Source organism: Carettochelys insculpta, chromosome 2 (assembly GCF_033958435.1).
Source record: "Carettochelys insculpta isolate YL-2023 chromosome 2, ASM3395843v1, whole genome shotgun sequence".
Taxonomy (NCBI): domain Eukaryota; kingdom Metazoa; phylum Chordata; order Testudines; family Carettochelyidae; genus Carettochelys; species Carettochelys insculpta.
The window spans coordinates 151292635-151317344 of record NC_134138.1 but is presented as its reverse complement, the minus strand read 5'-3'; the positions used below and the strand labels follow the sequence as shown (position 1 = coordinate 151317344).

The window sequence follows — 24710 nt, the reverse complement described above, 5'->3', positions numbered from 1 at the left end:
AATAAAATATTTCATTTACTTAACTGTTCCATTTGTATTGGTTATGTTTAGCTAATTGTCAAGAGAATCTAAAGTTGGACTAGGGTTTGTGTCTGCTCTTATAAGTAGAAGTAACATGTTTTTCACTTCAGAAAATCTCCCATGGTTATGTTAATTCAGGAGAAAGTATGTGACAAGGTTATGGAATAAGAGGCAGAATTTATTCCTCTGTCTTGTAGCTTCTGAAACTTATACTGGTTCTGTTAGAGCTTGGGTTCTTTTATCTTACACCTTTCAGCTTTTGTTATTTTAAAGCACTGGGTTTGTTTGCTTTTGTTATTTAGTTCTTCTGAAGTGCTGAGATCTGTAATTTACTAGGGCTCATATCCGAAATAAACACATCCTTGGTTAGGTCTCAATCATTCCTGTTTACTTAGCATAAAACTTCTACATCTATTCTCAGCTTCCAATTCCAAGTTGAGAAGCAGCTGTCTGGGCGCATCAGCCTATGTCCGCAAATGACCCATATGAACTGCTCCTTTAGTAGAACAGATACCTTTGTATCCAGTGTGTTCATGCATGCATCCTTAGCAGTTGGATGTTTGTATGCACATGTTAATTTCAGAAACATTCAATTTTTTTTTTTTTTTGATACTTAGAATTTCTGTCTTCTTTTTATGCAGTGGCAGGGTGTTTAGGAAAAAGAGGCAGAAATCTGTTGTGCTCTTTTGGACCTCATATAATCTTTATTTCTTCAATTCAATTCAAAGTATGTCATGTATCTTTGCAATTTATTTCATTTTAAATTGGTAAGAATTTATTTTGTTGTGCGGCATGAGCCTTGATCATAATACTGTATTTTCATTATTCTGGATTCTTTATTTTAATATTACATGTGTGAGAAACTTTAATGATAATATGAAATGATAATACATTTCTTGTTTTGGTCAGCAGACATCTGTAGGGTGTGTCGCTCTGAAGGAACACCTGAGAAACCCCTCTACCATCCATGCGTGTGTACTGGCAGTATTAAATTTATTCACCAAGAATGGTAAGCTTTAATTTTTTAAACAAAACACAAGTGTTGTCTGAAAGATACTTTTTCAGATTGCCTACCTTATAAGCAGAAAAACTATTTTTGAAAACAATATATTTAAATATAATCTTTTGGATAGTTCTTATAGGTTAGCTTGCAGTGCCTGTATTTGTCTCTACATGGTAAAGGCAATGTGAAAATCAAACTATGTGCACCTACATGTTCTAACAGTCATTCCTGTTTTCAAGTACAGTAGCATTTGACTAGTATAGTAAACCCTTGATTTAATAAACTAATGGGGGAAGGGTGTCCATGAAACCTGAAAGTCTGTTAAATCAGAGGATTTACTGCCCACCTACCCCCGCCAGGCTCCCCCAGTCCTAATCGCCCCGTCTGCCCAAAAACAAAAAAAAAAAGTCGAGAAACTGCCGCCTCTGGAGGAGCGGTCGGAGCCTGCCATGGCATCAAGGGTCCTGCCACAGCAGCCTGAAGGGAGCCACCATGCGCTCCTCTCACCAGGGGTGGGGCGAGTATGCCAGTGCTGTCTGGCCATGTATGTGCCACACCCCTGGTGGGAGGAGCTCATGGTGACTCCAGCAGAGGAGGTGGCGGCTATTCCAGGCTGCGGCCGTGGTGAGTCTCCTAACATATTTTTTTGGGGGGCAGATGGAGATTTAGGATTTTACAGGCCATGGTTAAGCGAACTTTGGGAACAATGGGGGGGCAGGGGTGGCAGACATCCATTGTTCCTGAAGTCTGCTAAATCAGGGTCCATAAAATCGAGGGTTTACTGTAATCTTTTTACAAACTGTGCACATCAGGAAGACAGCAGACTAAACTTACTAAATTGAGTATATCTTTGTGCACCTTGATGGATATGAATTAGAGGGTAAATGTCTAAAACCAATGGAAAAATACTATATTTAAACTTCTAAAAAGCCTGTGTAAATGCAGCGTTGGCACAATTAATCACAGAAATGCCAATATCAAAGCTTTCCGCAGCATGACTTTTGCATTCTTGCATACCAGTTTCATTTTCATAGTGGTTCAATTTACTGTATCAATTTTAATAGCCTTGAGATATTTATTACATTCATAAATCCAATTGATGACTTTTCAGTTTTTTTGGATATGAACTTTTCATAAGTGGCAGGAAATCAATTGCTTGGATGTTTTAGATTTTTGAGTGTAGACTCATTTTGTGTTCATGTTTCTCTTTATTGCAGCTTAGTTCAGTGGCTGAAACATAGCAGAAAAGAATACTGTGAATTATGTAAACACAGATTTGCTTTCACACCAAGTAAGTACATAATATCATTTGTGTTTTTTCAATTGTTCCCTTATCTTTTTATCTGTGATATTTATAGGGATGTTAGATTTTTAAAAAAAATTTCTAAGAGTATCTCTATTGATAGTTTTGGCCTGTCTTATTCTTCAGAAACAATGAGGAGGCTGTAGCACCTTAACGACTAACAGATTTATTTGGGCATAAGCTTTCTTGGGTAAAACCCATGTCATCGGATGCATTGGACAAAGTGGGTTTTACTCACAAAAGTTTATGCCCAAGTAAAATTTAGTCATTGAGGTGCCGTGGGAATCCCCATTGTTTTTTGCAGATACCAGTATGGCTACCCCCTGAGACTTCTCTGATTCTTGTTTGACCTATATCTCTTTTGAGTAGATGACAGTTTGGGCTTTTAAAGGTTTTTACTTTTTCTTTGAGGACACATTCTTCAGTATCTTCTTGGCCTCTACGTCAAACTAACCATGCATGAAGGAGTTCTTAAGATTTCCAAGGCCTTATGGCAATCCTGCTCTTCCTTCCTTTTCACCTAGGAATGCTGAAAAAGAAGTCTTTTGTTCTGGTCAAAGGGTATCGATACCCACCCATCCCCAGGCTCGCAGTTTATTTCTGTGGCCAAAGAGTTGTGCACCTTCTCAAGTCCCAGGAATGAAGAAGCCAAAAGACTCAATTTCTTTGGGAGAGAAATAAATTCAAACACCAGCTTACAACACAGTCTGCTCATAAGCACTTTCAGCTGCCACACCACCAAGCTCCATGAGGCACTACAAGAAGGCATGCGAGCATTAGCCATTGATACCCTCCTTCTTTTCCCTTAGCTATGCAGTCTGGGCCCGCCAAATGTCAAGGTGGCCAAAAGTTCTCATTTCAAAGATCTGCTTGTGAGCGAGACCCCAGTCAGCTATACAGGTCTTCCCTATTTTTGTTTCAGCTATCTCCACTCCTATCATTCAGCTTGGTTGTGAGTAACCTTGGGTCTCTGGGTCCTTCATATATTTCATGGTTAAATCCTGCAATTTACAGCTGCCTCTGCATTGCCCCCCTCAACACCCATCTTTCTTGTCCCTCTTCAGGGACCCTTCTTGTGAGCAACTCTTCATTCTGGAAGTGAAGCTCCTCTGCCTGGGGGCTAGGGAGGCATTTCCTTGGAACATGGAAGGAAGAAGGTTCTACTCCTACTATTTCCCAATCCCAGAGGCAGCCCAGGGCCCATTCTGGACCTCTCTCACCTCAACATATCTCTCAAAAAGTTGAACTTTTGCATTGTCTCCCTGGCCTTCAGCGTCCCTTCTCTGGATCTGGGAGACTGGTATGCTGCTTTTGCCTTAAAGGACACTTACTTTCATGTCTCCATATTTCCAGAACACAGGCATTTCCTTACTTTGATGGTGGTCAGGCACCACTGACAGTTCATGGTGCTGCCCTTTGGCCTGTCCTCAGCTCTCAAGATGTTCACAAAATGTGTGGCACTGATGGCAGTTTACCTGAGATGTTAAGGAGTCCAGGCCTTCCCCAATCTTGATGACTGGCTCATCAGGGGCGCATCACCAGGCCAGCTACAGAAGACGTTGTGGTGCATTTCACTTGCCATGATCTAGGCTTGTTAGTAAACACAGAAAATTCCATGTTAACACTGGTTCAAGTTTATTGGTGGTTCTCAACTTGTGGGCCAGGGCCTTCCTTATGGAAGAACTGATTCAGGCCGTGTCAGGTCTGATCTCCCATGTAAGTAGCCATCTGATTACCATGGCCCATGCTTGCCTGTCACAGATCAATGAGCAACATGCAGGTGCACACGTGATGTGGTCAGCCATGCTTGACTTCATCTATGGCCTACACCAGTGGTTCCCAAACTTTTCAGCATCACGCCCCCCTTTTGAATTTTGAGAAATCCTCATGCCCCCACCTCTTCTTTACCATCATCCAACTCCCCTTTAACAAAAAAAAAAAAGTTAATTTAAAATAAACACAAAAACTTGATATAAAAGTTATTTAAAACTGAAAAAGCACAGATAGTTTTCTTGGCCCTTATGGGTGCCTTGTGCAGCTCCAGCTGCCTGAGCCTCATGCTAACCACCAGAGCTGCCTGTGCTAGGCACCTCCCTGCCTGAGATCTGCACTGCCAGAGACCCCTGCCTGAGCCCTGCACCACCGGAGCCAGCCGCTCGCCCTCCTGCCAGCTGCTGGGGCCAGCCAGCCACCCAAGCCCCATGCTGCCGGGACCAGCTGGTGAGCCGCCTGCCCAAACCCCATGCTTCCAGGGCCAGCCGCCCACCTGCCAGCCCAAGCCCCATCTTGCCGGGGCCAGCTGCCTGAGCCTCACACTGCTGGTGCCAGCCACCCACCCACCAGCCTGAGCCACCTGAGCCTCGCAGTTTTGGGCCTGCCCATCTGCCTGAGCCCCATGAGCCACCCACCCGAGCCCCTCCCTCCCACAAAGTCAGGCACCACTAGCCCCCCACTCTTACCCCAGCTCCCCATCTAACCCCATCCTCCTTCTCCCCCCCCAACCCATACTCACTCACCTTTACATGTGGGTCTTCACTGGCTGCCTGCTTTTTATAGCAGCTCTGTTGGGTGACCCACGTAAAATGTCAGGGTCTGAGAGCTGGAAGCAAATGCTGGCCCTTTCTTCAGGTGGGGGTAACGATGGGGCAGGCTGGGTTGCCTCATGCCCCTGCCCCCAGTTTGGGAAACCATGGTCTGTACAAATGTGGCTGGCCTCAGTCTGTATCCCAGCAGAAATACTGTGAACCAAATTGTCATGGTGCTGACCCATGTCCTTCATCCCTGTACTGCTGACTGGATACCAAGGTAGTAACGCAAAGACTTCCCTTCATGACCCCTTCCCAGTTGCTCCCTTTGGTCTCAAATGCATCACATCAGGTTTGAGGAGCCCACTTGGGTGAGCTCAGTACATAGGGCCATTGTTTTTTTGACACAACTTAGCCCTTCATATCAGTGTCAGGGAATGTAGAGCAGTTTGCCTGGCCTGGCCAGGATTTGTTGCTCCACCTGAAAGGTAAGGCTGTGCAGGTCCTCACAGACGACAACACTGAACAAGCAGAGCAGCACCAGGTCTTAAGACTTTTGCTGGGAGGTGCTTAGCCTCTGAGACTTTTGTTTGTGGCATTCCATTCATCTGATACCTGCCCACCTCCCAGGAACCAAGAACATCTTGGCATATAGCCTCAGCAGGACCTTCTTGTTTGGCCACTCAGGGCTGCTCCATCCAGAGGTGGTCAGTCTAATCTTCCACAGGTGAGGAACTTGTTCATACCCAGGCAGAAAAGAAAGTGCCCCGTGTTCTGTACTCTGCAAAGAAGGGACAAGGGATCCCTGTTAGATGCCTTCTTAATTCTGTGGTTGGGAGCACTGATGTACAGCTTCCTGCCTGTGCCATTAATCTACAAGATCCTGCAGAAGGTGAAGTAAGAAAAGGCAACTGTCATCATCTTAGCCCAAGCATCTATTTGCCAACACTGGTTCAGCACATTGCTGAGCCTTTTGATAGCTGCCCCGCTACAGCTGCCTCTTTGGCAAGGTCTGCTGTCCCAGAACTACAGCAATGACATCTGGTGGTGCTGCACTTGACAGGTTGGTTACCATAGGGCTAAGTATGGACAAATGGGCATGTCCTACTGGTGTCCAACAGGCTTTGCTGAGCAGCAAAAACCCTTCACCAAGTTGGCCTACTTGCTGAAGTGGAAGTGATTTGTGTGTTGGGCCTCAGATTAGCACATTTGGGCTCAGGAGACACCACTGCAGGATGTCCTGAACTGTTTGCTACCTCAGAAGCTCCAGAGCCTGTCGCTTTCTTTGGTCAAGGTTCACATGATGGCAATTTTGGTGTTCTATGCTCTGCTTATAGGCTGGATGGTCTTCACTCATCCTATGACAGTGCTGTTCTTGAAAGGTCTGGAGTGCCTCTGTCTGCCTGTCTAGGACCTGCTTCCCCCTTGGGACCTCCATTTGAATCCTTGGCTTCCTGCTTCATCCTGCTTCTTTCCTTGATCATTTCTTTCTTGAGCAGTAAAAACTTTAACATGGATGGTTCCCAAGATCAGCATGTTCATGTGAGAGCCACCTTATACAGTCTTCTACGAAAACAAGTTCCAGTAGTACCCACACCCAGCTTTCTTGTCCAAGGCTGTTTCACAGTTTCAGACTGGTAAAGATACATACTTACCAGTCTACTGTCCCAAATCTCGTGTGATGGACAAAGATTCCAGCTTGCATTCTCTAGACATTAGACAGGTACTGGTCTTCTATATAGGTAGAACAAAGTCATTCCATAAGTCAGTGCCATTGTTCATTGCTCTTGCAGACAGGCTGAAAGGTTGCAGTGTCTTCACAGAGAATATCATCATGGGTCATGGTCTGCATTGGTGACTTATGAATTGGCAAAGGTGCCCTCACTGGTTATCTCGACAGCTCACTTGATTAGAGCACAGACATCATTGGCAACCTTCCTCGTGTGGTTACCATTTCAAGAAATCTTTGGGCTGCTGCGTGATTGTCCGTCCACACATCACATCTCATTATGCCCTTACCCAGCAAGCTCAATAGACTGCTGTGTTTTGCATGACAGTGCTGCAAGACTCTTGACTCAGTTCCCACATCCAGGGATATTGCACATAAGTCACCTAGAATGTAATTGACATGAACAAGCACTTGAACAAAAAAGAGTTGCTTAACTTTCATAGCTGGGGCTCTTTGAGCTGTGTTGTTTATATCCATGCCATTACCCCCCTACACCCTGCTGCCCCTGTGGGAGTTGTTAGCAATAAGGAACAAAGTGCATGAGTAGGCAGTGCTTGGTATACCACTGCATGAGCTCCATACTCCAGTGGGCGCTACAGCCAACCCTGTGGATACCTCTCAGGAAAAAATTTCTGACTGTGCACGTGCACACCTAGAATGAAACGGACATGAGCAGCATATCTTGAGGAAGAAGAGTTATGAAATGTAGGTAACTATTATTTGTTGAAAGGTAAGACCAAAATTGTTGAAACTTCTCAGACAGCCGAAGGGCATAGTTAGTGAGCTCATTTTAAAAGAAGAACAAATATTGGAGTGGAGTAGCTATGATGTAAGTGTTTGGAATTGTGAACTGTTTTGAGTTACTTATGATTTTAGATCATATTTCAGTAAGTATCTTTCTCATTGTGCTTTTATCCAGTACTTGATAAAATCTGGGAATAGTTCCTAGATCTGTACAGTCTAGGTGTTTGGATGATTGGTATTCTCCCTGGAAGCTTCTTGAACTTGGAGTTTTCTTCTCCCTTTCTTGGCAGAGCCTACGTTTATTGCCTTCCCTGCACTGTCTGTTGCTTATTTAACTTTTCCTCAGAGGGTTAGATTGAGTAGGGAATTATGTGATGAGGGAGGAGAGTTCTATATGTTTGAGTGACATTGCATGTTACTGGGTTTTAAACTTTTTAGTTAGGAATTTTTTTCTTTTCAGTATCTATGCTGCTGATGGGGAGCCTGTGACCTGCTGGCTGAATGTGGCCCATCAGGGTGTGTGGCTCATGAAACATTTTGTTTACTGTTGCCCATGTGCAGGGTTGTTAGGTTCCATTGGTTTCCATCTGTGTAGTATTTTTTTTTCTACTGGCGTTACTAAAGTGACATGCACATGAAGTGTTGTGCATATTGATTGCACAAAACATTGATTGTGAGAGCTTTGTGCTTTCTCTGCATCCGGTCAAAACACTGCTACAGTTCAGTCCACACACTCTCAAATTCTAGGTACATAAGCAGAGTTAGTAAAGCTACCCTATCCTGGGAGGCTGTCTTGCTACGGCAGTCTTGCAGCCCATTCCACTCATGTGGCCCCCTAACTAGTCTGGATTGCCCATCTCTGGCCTGTGGTTTTGAGCTTGTTCTGAGGTGACCTGGCTTTTCTAGTAGGAATGACAGTATTAATCCCTCAGAACAAAAACTTCTCCAATCCTGAAGCCTCTGTAAATCAGTTCTATTACATCAAATACATGACTTAAGGAGAACTTACGGTGGAAGGATTTTATTCACACTTGTGCGGGCTGGCCTGTAGTGGATGTATGAAGTGTGAAGTGTGTGTAAGGGTTCATTTATTTTTGGCTTCGTAGTTGTTTGTTGTTGCCTTATATTTTTCTTAAATATGATTTACAAATTATGCTATTGATTACTCTGTTATGCTCTTACCAGAAACACACCTAAAATAAAACCTGTTTTATAAAACTCTTTTTTTTTTTTCTCTCCCCTCTTCTTAGTTTATTCCCCAGATATGCCTTCACGGCTTCCAGTCCAAGACATTTTTGCTGGGCTGGTTACAAGTATTGGCACAGCAATACGATACTGGTTTCACTATACACTTGTGGCCTTTGCGTGGTTGGGAGTTGTACCTCTTACAGCATGTAAGTATTAAGCATGTCTTATTTTTACATTGAAATTTCTTCCTAATGATAAATGAAGAAGTCTTGTTCTTATAACAGACTTGCACTCAGTTATCTGCTTTTATATTTCTTGTGTGTATTTATGTAACCCGACCACACATTTTATTTCATATATTTATATTTTGTTGCATTTAGTTGTCGTAAACCAGTAACCATGCAGCCTGGTAGGAAAACAGAGGCATTATGAGGGAAATTTTAATTAAGTTCCTCTTTTTGTTAACTGCCTGAATTTTTCAGTGTAAGATTTTATTTACAAATATACAATAAAATAAAAAATGATTTTAAATTAATCGTCATCCTTTTTAGTTATTGTTTTCTGCCCATAAACAAGATACAGAGAGGTACAAAGATACGTAAGTATTCTCTCCACTTTAGTGCATGTGGTTACATGACTTTGGCTGTTAAAATCCAAGTAATTTTCAAGTTGTCAAAATCGTCTATTTTGATTTTTTTTTTTTTTTTAATTTCTTGCCAATACAGAAGGAAATGCTTATAAATTTTTTTCATCAACATGTGAAGTTAATGTCAAGTTTATTAGAAAGGAGAAACTTTTGAGTAAAATTTGGGAGCAAAAATCCTTAATTGTGTCTTTGCTAAAATATGGCAATAAAAATTAGCAAGGTTATATAAATAATAAAGAGAAGAAATACCTGAAATTAAAGGTTGACAAGGACTTGGACTCAAATATAGCAACACTAGAAAAGTATTTCTTCTAAATATACAACTGAAAAGATATTACCCCTTCTTTGTGTTCCCTGCTGCCGCTAGGCCAGGGTTGTGGGGGGAAAAAAGAGTCCCATCCCTTGACTCTGGCCTGGCCTTTCTCCCTGACCTCTCTCTCCACCCCCAGTTCAAGCTATTTCAGAGGAAGGGACACAGCAAGAAGCCTAACCCAAGCCTTCCCTGGAATGTGGGTAGACGCCTCCCCCACAGCCCAACCCAGATCACATCATGTGCACCTGCCATGTTGCTCATTGATCTGTGACAGGCAAGTGTGGGCCATGGTGAGCAGATGACTCCTTGTGTGAAAGATCAGTTCTGACATGGCCTGAATATGTTCTAGAAGGAAGGCCCTGGCACACAAGTTGAGAACCACTTCGTCTTTGTTGTTTTAGGTCGTCTGCTCTTTGAAGCAAGGACCTTGTTTCCCTCTTTATTTGGCGATGCCTGCTATTCTGTTTGTTACCGCAATGTGTGTTGGAAATAATGGGAAAATCTTTCTCTTTAAAGTGGTGGTTCTTCCAGTACTGGCACAGGTCAGTTCCAGAAGGGTGCGCATTTGCTGCATGCACGACTGTTTTTAAAGTTTTACCCTAGCGGTAACCCATCGGGCCAGCTATGGAGCCTCCTAAAGTGGTGCAGGTGTGACACAATATATGAGATGCTTCCAACGCAACCTCCCCTCACTTCTGTCTTACCACTAATGATGGCTGTTGGAACTTTGGCTCTCTTGCCTCGCAGGAAGTCCATGTATCCGTAGTGAATTGAGATCTCAATTAGCTTAAGTTGGGTTAGTTAGTAGTCTGCTGTTAGTTGTTGTGGGAGTGGAATGCTTTCCCTTCCTGCCCATGTCCTTTTGGGAACTTGGGAGCATGGCCAAGTCCCAAGGCTCCATGCCCTGCAGTTCCTGTGCATAGTCTTTTATCAGCGAGCGACCTTGTGACTCTTGTTTATGGTGTCTGGAGGAGGCCCACCAGGCAGACCCGTGCGGGATCTGCAAAGCCTTTAAACCTAGAGCAAGAAAGGAGCAGTACTTTTAAACAGCTCTTTATGGAGGCTGCCCTTTAGTCTGCAATGCCAGGACCTCACACTGAGCACATCAGACGAGGCTGTGCAGAAGGCCAACATGGAGCAGCAACCCTGACAGCACTGTTTGCTGAAACCATCAACCTCTCTGCACTGATTTCATTCTCCAGTGGCAGTACTGTCTGCTACTCGCCCACTATGGCCACATCCCTCTGGGGAGCTGAGTCCCATCCTGCTGGACTCGCCAAGAATGGAGCCGGTGACGATTGGACCTTCGTCCATGCCAGACACATTTGAGGCAGCTCAGGGTCTCATAGAAAGCACGGCACTGAAGTTCTCTACTGTCAGGGAAATGGCTGCAGCCTATCCCAATAAGCTTTGCAACGGGAAGTCTGCTAAAAGTAGCCCGCCCACTTTGGAGATTGCACCTGGTCACTTGGAATCCTGGTGATGCTGACTTGAAACTCCTGTTCAGTGGTAAGACCTACTGGAGCCCTTCTTGTTTCACAGTATCTCAGGATACTACTACTGGTCAGGGTCCAGATCTTCTGCCAGATCCTGACCCTCTCGGCACTGATACTTATCTCAGTACCATGAGTCTTTGCACTGCTCAGACTCAGGCCATCACTTCAGGGAGCCTGCTGTACAGTGCCACTCCACCATGTTGCTCCTTGCTGGAGCATAGCACCTTACTTTAAAGCCATTTCTCCCGGGGATGGTCCCAACATGGATCTGGATCACTGCATCAGTAATGTACCCGGCACCAGTCAAAATCATCCTCCCAAGAGGAATTTAGGGTCCGCTACTTGATGCCACCAAAACACTGTATACCAGCACCAGATGCGACATCAGTGCTGCTCATTTCGGCTCTTCCCTGGCCTTTCTGCTTGGCATTGCTGTCGTCTCCTGGAGGGGCATCCACAGGTCAGGATGTTGGACTCTGGCAGTTCTAGGTCCTCCAGAGATGGTGGGCTTACACAGTAGGGCCCTCTGACAATTTTGAACCCTGTGGGTCTGCCATCAACTTGGGACAAATGGTCATTGGTTCCTCCAACAGACTCCCTTTCAGTCCCATGCTCCAGAGGCAATGGTTAGCCATCCACATAGTCCAGAAAAAATTAAAACAATTTGGTCACTGACAGGTGGTCGTGAGCCTCCTCTGGCTCCTGAACAGCTCCAGCCAGGTGAACCTCAGAACACTGCACTGTCCATAGACTTTTCAGTCTGCTCCCTGAACAAGGTGGTGGCAGGTAGAGTGGTCACTGGACCTCCCAGCCCATTGACTATAGGATGCTGCAGGACCTCCTCAGCAAGGTGGCCTTTAGCCTGAGCCTACAGGTTGAGGAGCTGGCTGTACAGGATGACCCTATGGTGAACATTTTGGCTCCAGAAAATCGATCCAAGTGACTCTCTCCTTATCATAAAGATCATCCAAAGTCCAACCAAGAACATCTGGCAGACCCCAGGCTTGACTTCCTGTGAAAATACTTTTTTCACCCACCCACCGCCATGTTCATTACTGGTAAAGGCAGTACATAAAAAAGAGAGACAGTTTTTATAACCTAAATTGAGGGATGGGGAACAGCTGCTCTGGATAGCCAATCAGCAGGCTATGCTGAGCAGGTACATATACAATTCCTGGGCCTTGCTCCTTAAGTTTAAGGAGCTTCTGCCCCAGCAACTGTGGGACAAATTTGCCCATGCTTACTTTCACATTGCCATCAGTCTTCCCCGACAGAGGTACCTCCTGTTTATAGTGTGGGATGCTCACTGCCAGCTCATGGCCCTCCTCTTAAGTCTTTCTGTGGTGCGCAGTATGTTTCCCAAATTCATGGGAGTGGTGGCTGTTTTCTTCTTCTGTCAGGGAGTCCAGGTTTACTTCTATTTGGACGAATAGCTCCTAAGAGGCCAGTCTCACGAGCAGGCGGAGGCTCAGGTAGGCCTTACCGGGGTCACATTTGCAAGTCTGGGCCTTCTGATAAACCTGGACAAATCTACTTTGATGCCCAGGCGATATATAGAGTCTATATGCTACTCAGGCATTTCTGTCAGAGCGGTGATTTGCCACACCGTCTCAGTTGCTTCAGTCTCTTATGGATGTTTATTACCACTTTGGCCAGACTGTGCATTAAACTCTTGGGTCATGTAGTGGCTTGCACATACATTGTTCCATTCACCAGGCTTTGTCTGTGATCACTGCAGTCCTGGGTAGTGTCAGTGTACCTTTCACACCATGACTGCACCAATATGGCATTGACACTCCTTCAGCACGTCATCCAGATGTTCCGATTGTGGCTAGACCCACAGTCAGTATATGTCGGAATCCTATTCCACCCTTCACAAGCGTCATTTGCTCTCACACCTATGGGTCCAATTTGGGTTTGGGATCTTACCTCAGAGATCTTACCACCCAGGTCCTGTGGACAGGGAGGAGCTGTCACTCCATACTAGTTTATGAGAGTTCTGGGCAGTCCATCTTGTGTATTAAGTTTTCCTGCCTCACCTTCAAGGGCAACGTATGATGGTCGTGACGGACAACACAACCACCATGTATTATATCAACAAGCAGTGGAAGAAGGAGGTTGATTGTCTCCTCTCTGTCACAAAGCCTTTGTATTGTGGGAGGTCTGCATAGTCCACTCCGTCCATCTACACAGGCGTTGTATCTCCTGGGGGTCCAAAACCAGCTGGTGGACTGTCTCAGCCAGTGTTTCATTGTTTACAAATGGTCGATTTGGTCAGATGTCATCCTTACTGTCTTCCAGAAGCGGGGATTTCCCCAGATAGACCTTTTTGCAACCAGAGACAATAGGAAATGTCCTCATTTCTTCTCCTTCTGGAAGTTCACTCCAGGCTTGCTGGGAGACACCTTCCTGATTCTGTGGTGGGGCAACCTGTTACAAACGTTCCTGCTCGTTCACAAGGTGCTCTTCAAAATCTGCTGGGACAGGGTGAACGTGACCCTGAAAGCCTCTGTCTTGGCCAGTCAGCACTCGTGCTCCACTTTGCTATAGCTGTTAATTCAACTGCTGGTTTTCCTGCCCCTTCTCCCAGATCTCATCATGTAGGATTGTGGTCATCTCCATCACCTGGACTTCCTTTCACTCCATCTGACAGGATAGAGGCTGCATAGTTAAACTGGGAGAGAGAATGCTCAGAAAAAGTCTGTTGTGTCCTCCTTTAGCAGTCTCAAGCCCTTCACGAGACTGACTTACCTAGCTAAATGGATGTGTGTTTCTTGTGCTGGTGTTCCCAGCATGGTGTGGGCCCCGCAACTGTTTCGGTCCCTCAAGTGCTTGAATACCTCGTGTCTCTTAAGCAGCAAGGCCTATAAAGTTCTTTTCTTACGGTTCATTTGGTGGCCATATCAGTGCTCAGGGGACGCAAGTCTCCATGTTTGTGAGCACCATAAGAACATAAGAATGGCCATACGGGGTCAGACCAAAGGTCCATCCAGCCCAGTATCCCGTCTGCCGACAGTGGCCAATGCCAGGTGCCCCAGAGAAGGAGAACAGAAGACAATGATCAAGTGATTTATCTCCTGCCATCCATCTCCTGCCCTTGTACTGAAGGCTAGGGCACCATACTTTACCCCTGGCTAATAGCCATTTATGGACCTAACCTGCAAAAATTTATCGAGCTCTTTTTTAAACCCTAATAGAGTCCTGGCCTTCACAGCCTCCTCCGGCAAGGAGTTACACAGGTTGACTGTGCGCTGTGTGAAGAAAAATTTCCTTTTATTAGCTTTGAACCTGCTACCCATCAATTTCATTTGGTGTCCCCTAGTTCTTGTATTATGGGAAAAGGTAAATATTTTTTCTATGTTCACTTTCTCCACACCATTCATGATTTTATATACTTCTATCATATCACCCCTCAATCGCCTCTTTTCCAGACTGAAAAGTCCCAGTCTCTCTAGCCTCTCCCCATATGGGACCCGTTCCAAACCCCTAATCATCTTAGTCGCCCTTTTCTGTACCTTTTCTAATGCTAATATATCTTTTTTGAGGTGAGGAGACCACATCTGCACGCAGTACTCAAGATGTGGGCGTACCATAGTTTTATATAGGGGAAGTATGATATCTTTGCTCTTATTATCTATCCCTTTTTTAATAATTCCTAACATCCTATTTGCTTTACTAACTGCTGCTGCACACTGCGTGGATGTCTTCAGAGAACTATCCACTATAACTCCAAGATCCCTGTCCTGATCTGTCGTAGCTAAATTTGACCCCATCATGTTGTACGTGTAATTTGGGTTATTTTTTTGAATGTGCATTACCTTACACTTACCCACATTAAATTTCATTTGCCATTTTGCTGCCCAATCACTCAGTTTGCTGAGATCTTTTTGTAGTTCTTCACAATCCGTTTTGGTTTTGACTGTCCTGAACAACTTGGTGTCATCTGCAAACTTTGCCACCTCACTGCTTACCTCATTTTCTAGATCATTGATGAACAAGTGGAACAGGATCAGTTCCAGGACTGACCCCTGGGGAACACCACTAGTTACCCCCCTCCATTGTGAAAATTTACCATTTATGCCAACCCTTTGTTTTCTGTCTTTTAACCAATTCCCGATCCATGAAAGGATCTTTCCTCCTATCCCATGACCGCCTAATTTACATAAAAGCCTTTGGTGTGGGACCGTGTCAAAGGCTTTCTGGAAATCTAGGTATATTATGTCCACTGGGTGCCCCTTGTCCGCATGTTTATTAACCCCTTCAAAGAATTCTAATAGATTAGTTAGACATGACTTCCCTCTGCAGAAACCATGCTGACTTTTGCCCAACAATTTGTGCTCTTCTACGTGCTTTGCAATTTTATTCTGTACTATTGTTTCTACTAATTTGCCTGGTACTGATGTTAGACTTATCGGTCTATAATTGCCAGGGTCTCCTCTGGAGCCTTTTTTAAATATTGGCGTTATGTTGGCCGTCTTCCAGTCATTGGGTACCGAAGCGGATTTAAAGGATAGGTTACAAACCACTGTTAATAACTCCGCAATTTCACATTTGAGTTCTTTCAGAACCCTTGGGTGAATACCGTCTGGTCCTGGAGACTTGTTACTATTCAGCTTATCAATTAACTCCAAAACCTCCTCTGATGTCACTTCAATCTGGGAGAGTTCCTCAGATTTGTCACCTAAAAAGGCTGGCTCAGATTTAGGAACCTCTGTAACATCCTCAGCCGTGAAGACTGAAGCAAAGAAATCATTTAATTGCTCCTCAATGGCATTGTCTTCCTTAATCGCTCCTTTTACATCTTTATCGTCCAAGGGCCCCACTGCTTTTTTAGCGGGCTTCCTGCTTCTAGTGTATTTAAAAAACATTTTACTATCATTTTTTGAATTTTTGGCTAGCTGTTCCTCAAAATCTTTTTTGGCTTTTCTTACTACCTTATGACACTTAATTTGGGAGTGTTTGTGTTCCTTTCTATTTTCCTCACTAGGATTTGACTTCCACTTTTTAAAAGCTGCCCTTCTCTCTCTCACTGCCTTTTTAACATGGCTGTTAAGCCATGGTGGTTCTTTGTTAGGTCTCTTACTGTGTTCTTTTATTTGGGGTATACATTTAAGTTGGGCCTCTAGTATGGTGTCTTTAAACTGTTTCCATGCAGCTTCCAGGGGTTTTAGTTTAGTTACTCTACCTTTTAGTTTCTGTTTAACTAGCTTCCTCATTTTAGTGTAATTCCCCTTTTTGAAATTAAATGCCGGAGTGTTTGACTGCTGCGGTGTTCTTCCCAACACAGGAATATTAAAAGTTATTATATTGTGGTCACTATTTCCAAGCGGTCCAGTAACAGTTACCTCTTGGACCAGATCCTGCGTTCCAGTCAGGACTAGATCGAGAATTGACTCTCCCCTTGTGGGTTCCTGTACTAGCTGCTCCAAGAAGCAGTCATTTAAGGCATCAAGAAATGTCATCTCTGAATCCCGTCCTGAGGTGACATGTACCCAATCAATATGGGGATAATTGAAATCTCCTACTATTACTGTGTTTTTTATTTTGATAGCCTCTCTAATCTCCCTTAACATTTCAGCATCACTATCACTGTCCTGGTTAGGTGGTCGGTAACATATTCCTAATGCCATATTCATATTAGAGGAATGAATTGTTGTCCATAATGATTCTATGGAACATTTGGATTCCTTTAGGATTTTTGTTTCATTTGATTCTATATTATCCTTCACATATAGTACCACTCCGCCACCCGCACGACCTGTTCTGTCTTTCCGATATAATTTATATCCCGGTATGATAGTGTCCCACTGATTGTCCTCATTCCACCATGTTTCTGTGATGCCTATTATGTCAACTTCCTCCTTTGATATGAGGTACTCCAGTTCACCCATCTTATTAGACCTTGGTTGGACACTTCCTCAGGGTATGGATGGACTCCACGTACCAGCTAAGTGACCTGTCCCAGCATGAGATCTTAGCAGTCCATTCTGTGTTTAGTGGACACCCTTTTGAGGCAGATCCATGAATTTTAAATGTTGATAAATGCCAACACATACTGGAAAACATAAACCCAACTATACATGTAAAATGAGGGGGGACTAATTGAGGAGAGATTTTGGAGTCATTGTGGATAGAACTCTGAAAAGATCTACCCAGTGTGCAGCAGCAGTCAAAAAAGCAGTGTTCGAAATTTAATTTAAGTATGGATAGAAAATGAGAGAGACTGATTGCCTCTTTATAAATCCATGGTATGCCCACATCTTGAATATTGTGTGCAGATGTAGTTAACTCATCTTGGCATTGGAAAAAGTACAGAAAAGTGCAACAAAAAGGATTGGGATATATGAGGAGAGATTAAAGTCTGGGACTTTTCAGATTGGAAAAGAGATGACTAAGGTCGGGGGGTGTTATTAAGGTCCATAAAATCATGACTGGTGTGGAAAAAGAATAAAGAAAAGTGATTTGCACTTTCCCATAACACAAGAACTAGGGGTCACCTAATGAAGTTAATAGGTAGCAGGATTATAAAACACAAAAGGAAGTATTTCTTTACACAATGTGCAGTCAACCTGTGGAACTCTTTGCTGGAGGATCTTGTGAATTCCAAGACTATGACAGGGCTCAAAAAAGAGTTGGATAATTTCATGGAGGATAGATCAAGCAATGGTGTCCGTAGTATCTGTGTGTTAGAAGCTGGGAATGGGCAACAGGGAGGGGGTCATTTGATAATTACACTCATTCCTCATTTAACGAGTACTCTGCTTGTGAGTACTTGCTAAAACAAGGGATGCATATACTTACCACTGTTCACTATCCAAGTGAGCTTCACCTGCTCATACGAGCCGGCTGCGGGGTCCCTAGCTGGGGCATGGGCTGACCTGCAGCCCCGCAGCTGGAGCTGAGCCAGCCGTGGGGCCCCTGATCAGGGTGTGGGGAGACCTGCAGTCCCGCAGCTGGAGCTGAGCGAGCCATGGGGTCCTGGCCGGGGCGCATGGAGATCCTCATTCCCGTTCAGCCTGATCCCAACACTCCCCTGCAGCAACTCCCTGTGCATCCCCCTGCCCCATCCCAGCATTCCCACAGCTCCCTGCACATCCCACCCCCAGCCCGCTCCCTACATCCACCCGGTCTCCTTCCGAACCTTCCTGCCTGCTTCACGCCCCCCCGCCCCATACCTCTGCTGCAGACGGGATTAACAAACCACCACCTCCTCCACCAGAGCTGTCTGCAGGTTTTAACCCTCCCTCACACTCATGGCCCCAAACTGCCCCCAGCCTTTAACCCTCTCCAACCTCCCATAACCCAAGGTTCACTTACCTTTCCAAAGCAGTGCCACTGCTTCGCTGAGTTTGGAGCATTAGCAACCAATCAGACACTTTTACATGTATTTTAATGGTAAGTTAGTGTCCCTCTTACGAGTTTTCGCCTGCGAGCAGAAAGTTGGGAACCAATTGTGCTTGTATAGCGAGGGATGAGTGTATCTATTCTGTTCATTTTCTCTGGGGCACTTGGCATTGGCTAATGTGGGAAGCCAGGATACTGGACTAGATGGACCTTTAGTCTGACCTAGTATAGCAATTCTCATGTTCTTTGAAGAAAGAAGCATATATTTAATGTGATTCAGTTTCTAAAACAGACTGTATGAACATGTTAGTGTTTCAGTTTTCATGTTCTTTCTAAAGAATGGCAAAAGAGCTGGCTCTTGGCTTCCAACATCACCCCATAAAATATTAAATTTATTGAGTATGTTCAGTATAATCAGCTTTAAAAAGCTGTTGTTTTTCTGGGTACTGTGTTCATCAGGTGAGGGCTTAATCCTTGTGCAAGTTAGAGGTTTAAGGTCAGGTCATGCTCATGCACTGCAAGGGCCAAGCCCTGTTGCTTCTGCATCCATATACAGCTGTAGCACTTGTATGCAAATAGTAACTATATTGTGGTATCTTTATGATTTATATCTGAATTAAATCTTTTTTCACCTCTGTATTGGTTCCCACCAGTTTTAGCTTCTATCAAAAAGGTAAATTGTTACTGGGACTAAGAATAAACTGCAGTAAACTAATAATGGTCCCTTTAAAGAGTGTTTGTCCTTCATAACTGAGGGTGTTTATAACACTTCATTTCTTTTATACAGGCCGTATCTACAAGTGCTTATTTACTGGCTCCGTGAGCTCACTATTGACACTGCCATTAGACATGCTGTCAACGTAAGTACTAACCAGCCTGATAGGCATTACTTTTTAACCAAATGCCTTTTAAAATTACTACTTTTGGTACCTTTAGTTTGCTATTCTTTTTCATTATCTTTCTGCCGTATATCTTCTAAAATTGCCTTACATTTGCTATAGCAAGAAGAGCTAGCCAACTGTTCTATATAGTTGTGCTCAAACTCTGTTTTTTATGTTCTTATGTGCAGGATGTTTTAAAGGATGAACAGATCAGACATATAGAACTAGGCCTTCGTAATGCTGTTTAATATTATAGACTTGTGTGGTTTATTCAGTCTTAAGAATACTTGCTATGATATAAAGTTTACACTTTTTTTTTAAAGGAAAAAATATTTTTCTTTAAACTGGAGTAGAACCTATTCCAAAGATTTTAGAATTGCTGCAATTTTTATGTAACTTCCTTATTTATTTTTTTATATCACATGACCTATTAAGATATGATTCATGATTTCCCTATTTAGTTACATTTATATTTTATATACTGAATTTGTTTTGTTTTATTCATGACAGGGATACAGTACAGATTTGAATTGTGATTGGCCTTTTAAGTGGTCATTTCAGAGTTCCACACATTAAACTCTGTATAATATCACCTTTTATGTTCTCCCCCTCCCCAGGTCATTATTAAAAGAATCAAATTATTGATCTGTGTTAATGATGGTCCATATTATTCACAACTGAGTCTCAAATTGCTTTCATATTTTAGTTGAATTATTTATAACACATGTGGAAGCCAGGAGCTAATAGCACTGTGTGACAGATTCAGTTGTAAGCTCACCAGGTACTGAACAATTTTCTGCTAGCTCACATTGTATTTTGGCTAATGTATTCAATTCTTTCTTAAAGCACCAGTCTTGGCGTTTTGAGTTACACTTCAGGTCAGGGTCTTTTGATGTACACACTTCTATGGGGACAGAAACTCACTAGGACAAGAGTACAGTACCAATTTCCCCTGTGAAATCCAGATTTGAACTCTGATTAATTGAGGAGAAAATCTTAAAGCAAAACTACTTTTTCCTCTGTTCTTGGTTTTTTGATTTCCAACCATTTCCTCTACAAGTATAGGCCCTCATTTTAAGATCGCCCATAAGCATATGTGTAGTCCCACTTGTCCTCATTTTGATGACTTGTGCTTATGTACCTTGCTTATTTGGAGCCAGGAAACGTTATGAAAAGTTGAACAAGCCTAATAGAAGAAGACTGTGTGGAGATGGAAGGAGCTTCTGAAACTGAAGATTATTATTAAAAGGGGAAAAACAGCAGTTCAGACATGTTCTGCCCTTACACATTTTGGCTAGGATAGTTTTCAGGATAAAACTTCTCAGAAAATGGCAAAATACTTTACTTATTTCTTAAATACTCTGCATGTTACATAACAGAATGAAAAGCTGCTAGCAGGTGTTTAGTCCTGCTACAGGTCCCATACCTTTTTATTTTATAAATTACATATTTTTCCGTTTAGCTGACCTTTGCCACTTGCTTGAATGATTCTTTCTCTGACCCCTCTGCCATAATTAAATACTTGGAAAATTACCTTTTGTGCCATCATCTGATATGTCAATGTTACTGCCTTAATTCTGTAGTCATTGTTGTTTCAGGTGTGGTCACAGGGGAGTGACTCTTGCGATTGTTCCCCAGTGTACTGATCATGCCTGTGACACCCACCTTCTTGCTGTCTGGGGCTCCCCACCTCCTGGTCCTGGTGGGCCAGAACATTTGGTCTCACTCAAACAAGGCATAGAGTTGAGGGTACTGCCCCCTAGCAGAGCAATGCGGACACTGGTTTAGTTCATCTCTGGGAGGATGCAGTTATGGGGCACGGTACCCAGGAATCCAACCCTGAAAAGGGATCAAAACCCCAAATAAATCCATCTTTCTCTGTGTAAAAGTTTTAAACAGTGAAAGCTCATCAAGTAAGCTCCCTCTATCAATGAAAGGGAGATATGTGCAACAGTGCTCCTCTCTCCCATAAGGTAAAAGTTATTTATACTAGGCTTGTTCATGAGCAATAGTTGTTGTTATGTATGAAGAGCAGGATTTAAGTTGCAAGTTAAAACAGATAAAAGATAGTTACCAAATTAAAATAAAAAGAAAATTTATATCTAGTTCTAATTCACTTAAGAATTACTCCATATAGATTCTTACTCAAAAACCATTTTCTATTTCAGCCATAATCTTCAAGTTAGAGACAAACACTCTTACTTTGACTTGGGTTTCTAACCTTCTTTGTATCCTTTTAGAGTATGCCAGCTTATTTGTAAGACAGACTGAAGACAAAAATGGTTTCCCAATGCTTAAATAGACTTTCGTCCAGGGTGGGAAACCTTTTTTCACAACCCCCATTCCCATGGAAAAATACTGAATCAAAATGACTTCCAGTACTGTGTGTTATGGTCATATGCCTTTCTGGCACCAACCAATTTATAGACTTTTCAGGACAAACAAGACTGTTTACAAGCTCATCAGCACATTTAAAACTATAAACAGATTTACATTTCATATTTCTAACTAATATAGAAGAATGATACATGCACAAAGGTAGGTTATACAGATCCTGCATATTGTAGCATTAAATCAGATACGTCACATGAGGTATTTTGTCCAAAGCATCTTCAAGTTATGCCTATTTATAGTCAAAAGCCAATTATAATGCATAATTAACATTTTATGCAGTAGCTGATTCTAACTCCTCAAGGGTCCTTGGAGATTAAAAGGAAAATTGAAACCGTGAAGCAGAATTTGTACAACTCAAATCTAAAATGAAGATTGCCAAAATGCTTTAGACACATTTCTCAACTGTAAAAGCAGGTCTCGTTCTGGTATTGATGCACTTCAGGGTGGGAGATAGCAATTCACAAAGTTCCATGAAAGTGACCTTACACATGCAGAAGCTTTGCAGCCACTGTTGACCATCCCATGCCTTCAAAATGATGCGGTCCCACCGGTCTGAGCTGGTTGGGCAGGACCAGAACCTGTGCTCCATGGTTTACAGTGCATCCAGTGCTGCCACCAACTCTGCATCCTTCCTCTCCCAATCTCAATGTGCAGTAATTTCCCCCTGCCTCAAGGAACTCATTCTCCAGGGGCATTATGTTCAGAAGAGACTGTAAAAACCAAATCATGTCAAACCAACCTGATAGCTTTTTTTGACACAATAATGAGACTCGTAGGTAAGGGAGAAGCAGTGGATGTGGTATACCTAGACTTTAGTAAAGCATTTGATATGGTCTCGCATAGTATTCTTATCGACAAACTAGGCAAGTCCAACTTAAATGGGGCTGCAATAAGGTGGGTGCATAACTGGCTGGCTAATCATACCCAGAGTGTAGTTGTTAATGGTGCTCAATCCTGCTGGAAAGCATAACAAGTGGGGTTCTGCAGGGGTCTGTTTTGGGACCAGTTCTGTTCAATATCTTCATTAATGACTTGGATATTGGCATAGAAAGTACGCTTATTAAGTTTGCAGATGATACCAAGCTGGGAGGGGTTGCGACTACCTTGGAGGATAGGGTCATAATTCAGAATGATCTAGATAAATTGGAGAAATGGTCTGAAGTAAACGGTGAAGTTTAATAAAGATAAATGTAAGGTGTTGCACTTAGGAAGGAATAATCTGTTTCACACATACAGAATGGGAAAAGACTGTCTAGGAAGGAGTACAGCAGAAAGGGATCTAGGGGTTCTAGTAGATCACAAGTTAAATATGAGTCAACAGTGTGATGCTGTTGCAAAAAAGGCAAACATGATTCTGGGATGCATTAGCAGGTGTGTTGTGAACAAGACACGAGAAATCATTCTTCTGCTCTACTCTGCGCTGGTTAGGCCTCAGCTGGAATATTGTGTCCAGTTCTGGGCACCCCAATTCAAGAAAGATGTGGAGAAATTAGAGAAGGTCCAGAGAAGAGCAACTAGAATGATAAAAGTCTGGAGAACATGACTTATGAAGAAAGGCTGAAAGAATTGGGCTTGTTTAGCTTGGAAAAGAGAAGATTGAGGGGGGGACATGATAGCGGTTTTCAGATATCTTAAAGGGTGTCATAAGGAGGAGGGAGAAAACTTGTTCTTTTTGGCCTCTGAGGAGAGAACAAGCTGCAGCAAGGGAAGTTTAGGTTGAACATTAGGAAAAAGTTCTTAACTGTCAGGGTGGTCAAGTACTGGAATAAGTTGCCAAGGGAGGTTGTGGAATCTCCCTCGCTGGAGATATTTAAGAACAGATTAGATAGATGTCCATCAGGGATGGTGTAGATAGTGGTTGGTCCTGCTGTCAGGGCAGGGGACTGGACTCGATGGCCTCTTGAGGCCCCTTCCGGTCCTAGTGTTCTATGATTCTATAACACAGTATGGGAAGTCGTCATAAAACAGTCCACAAACTATTGAGGCTTCTGTTGATCCATGTTATCCTTTGTAATGGCATGTGGCGGCGATGTAAAGGTGGTGCAAAAATTCCCTTGGCCATTTTTTTCAGCAGGAAGTGGGTAGTGAGGAAAATGCGGTCTGGGATGCTGACAATCAGACACCCAGAACCACTTGTGGCAACTCTTTTTTTTTCCCCATAAGACACTGGCACAGAAACTCTGAATGTAACGGGGGCTGCGGGAACTGTGGAATAGAAGCCCACAGTGCACTGCTGCTACAGTCAGTCTCAGGCAATTAAATGGGGACACCCTAAGTCAACTTTGTGAGCAGATGAGGACACTCAACTTCATAAAATCTAATGTTAAAAATTCAACTTTATTCCCAAGTGTAAACATAGTCACAGACCGAGAATAAGTTGTAAACAACAGCATAGGAGAAACAGGAACTATGTTGTCACAGGGATTTCTTTATTTCTCGCTTCTGGGGGAAAGTCAAAGGAAAAGCATATATAAACTTGGTGCATTCATTGCAAGTGGCCATCATTCACAGTGACTGCTGGATCTAAAATGTCATATCTTGTTGCTATAGTCACTGTTTAATGAAGAAATTTGCTAGCTTCTCTCACCCAGGAAAATCTGGGGCCTACCATTATTAGCAGTGCAGTAGTTCCTCGAGTTACATGAGGATTGTGTTCCCACGTACCTGCGTGTAACTGAAATTTTACGTAAGTTGGGGGGCGGCTTTTTTCCACGGCAGAGCACATGCTCTGTGGTTGGGGAAGCAGCAGGAGCACCTGGAGCTCCTTTTGAAAGGTAGGTCCTGGGGTTGGGGAAGCAGTTGGGGTTAAGCCTGGTGGTGGGCTGGGCCACAGGAGGGGGGCAAGGGGCTAAGCCTGGGGTGGGTTAGGGCTGCAGTGGGGCAGAGTTGAGCTGGATCTGCATGTGAAGGGTTTGAAGTGAGACTGGGGGTGGCAGGGAGGAGGCTGAACAAGGGCCAGGGGATTGAGCCAGAGCCATGCAGGGGGGTTGAGCCGGAACCCAGGGTGTATAATGAGGGTGGTGGTGAACCAGAGCCACGGCTCATGGGGCGGGGGGGGGCGGGTGAGCTGGGGCTGTGGGGTATTTGAACTGGGGCGGAGGGAAGCGGGATTATGAGTTGCAC

General features: G+C 43.6%; 1 protein-coding gene across 2 annotated transcripts in view; it reads left to right on the top strand.

The window, feature by feature from the left end:
* MARCHF6 (membrane associated ring-CH-type finger 6) overlaps positions 1 to 24710 on the top strand; it is a 101876-nt gene that overhangs the window by 10170 nt on the left and 66996 nt on the right. For both annotated transcript variants that reach the window (XM_074987846.1, XM_074987845.1), the window contains exons 2-5: positions 934 to 1030; positions 2242 to 2315; positions 8576 to 8719; positions 19100 to 19172. In XM_074987846.1, the coding sequence (XP_074843947.1) occupies positions 934 to 1030; positions 2242 to 2315; positions 8576 to 8719; positions 19100 to 19172 (388 nt within the window). The remainder of the gene's footprint in view (positions 1 to 933; positions 1031 to 2241; positions 2316 to 8575; positions 8720 to 19099; positions 19173 to 24710) is intronic.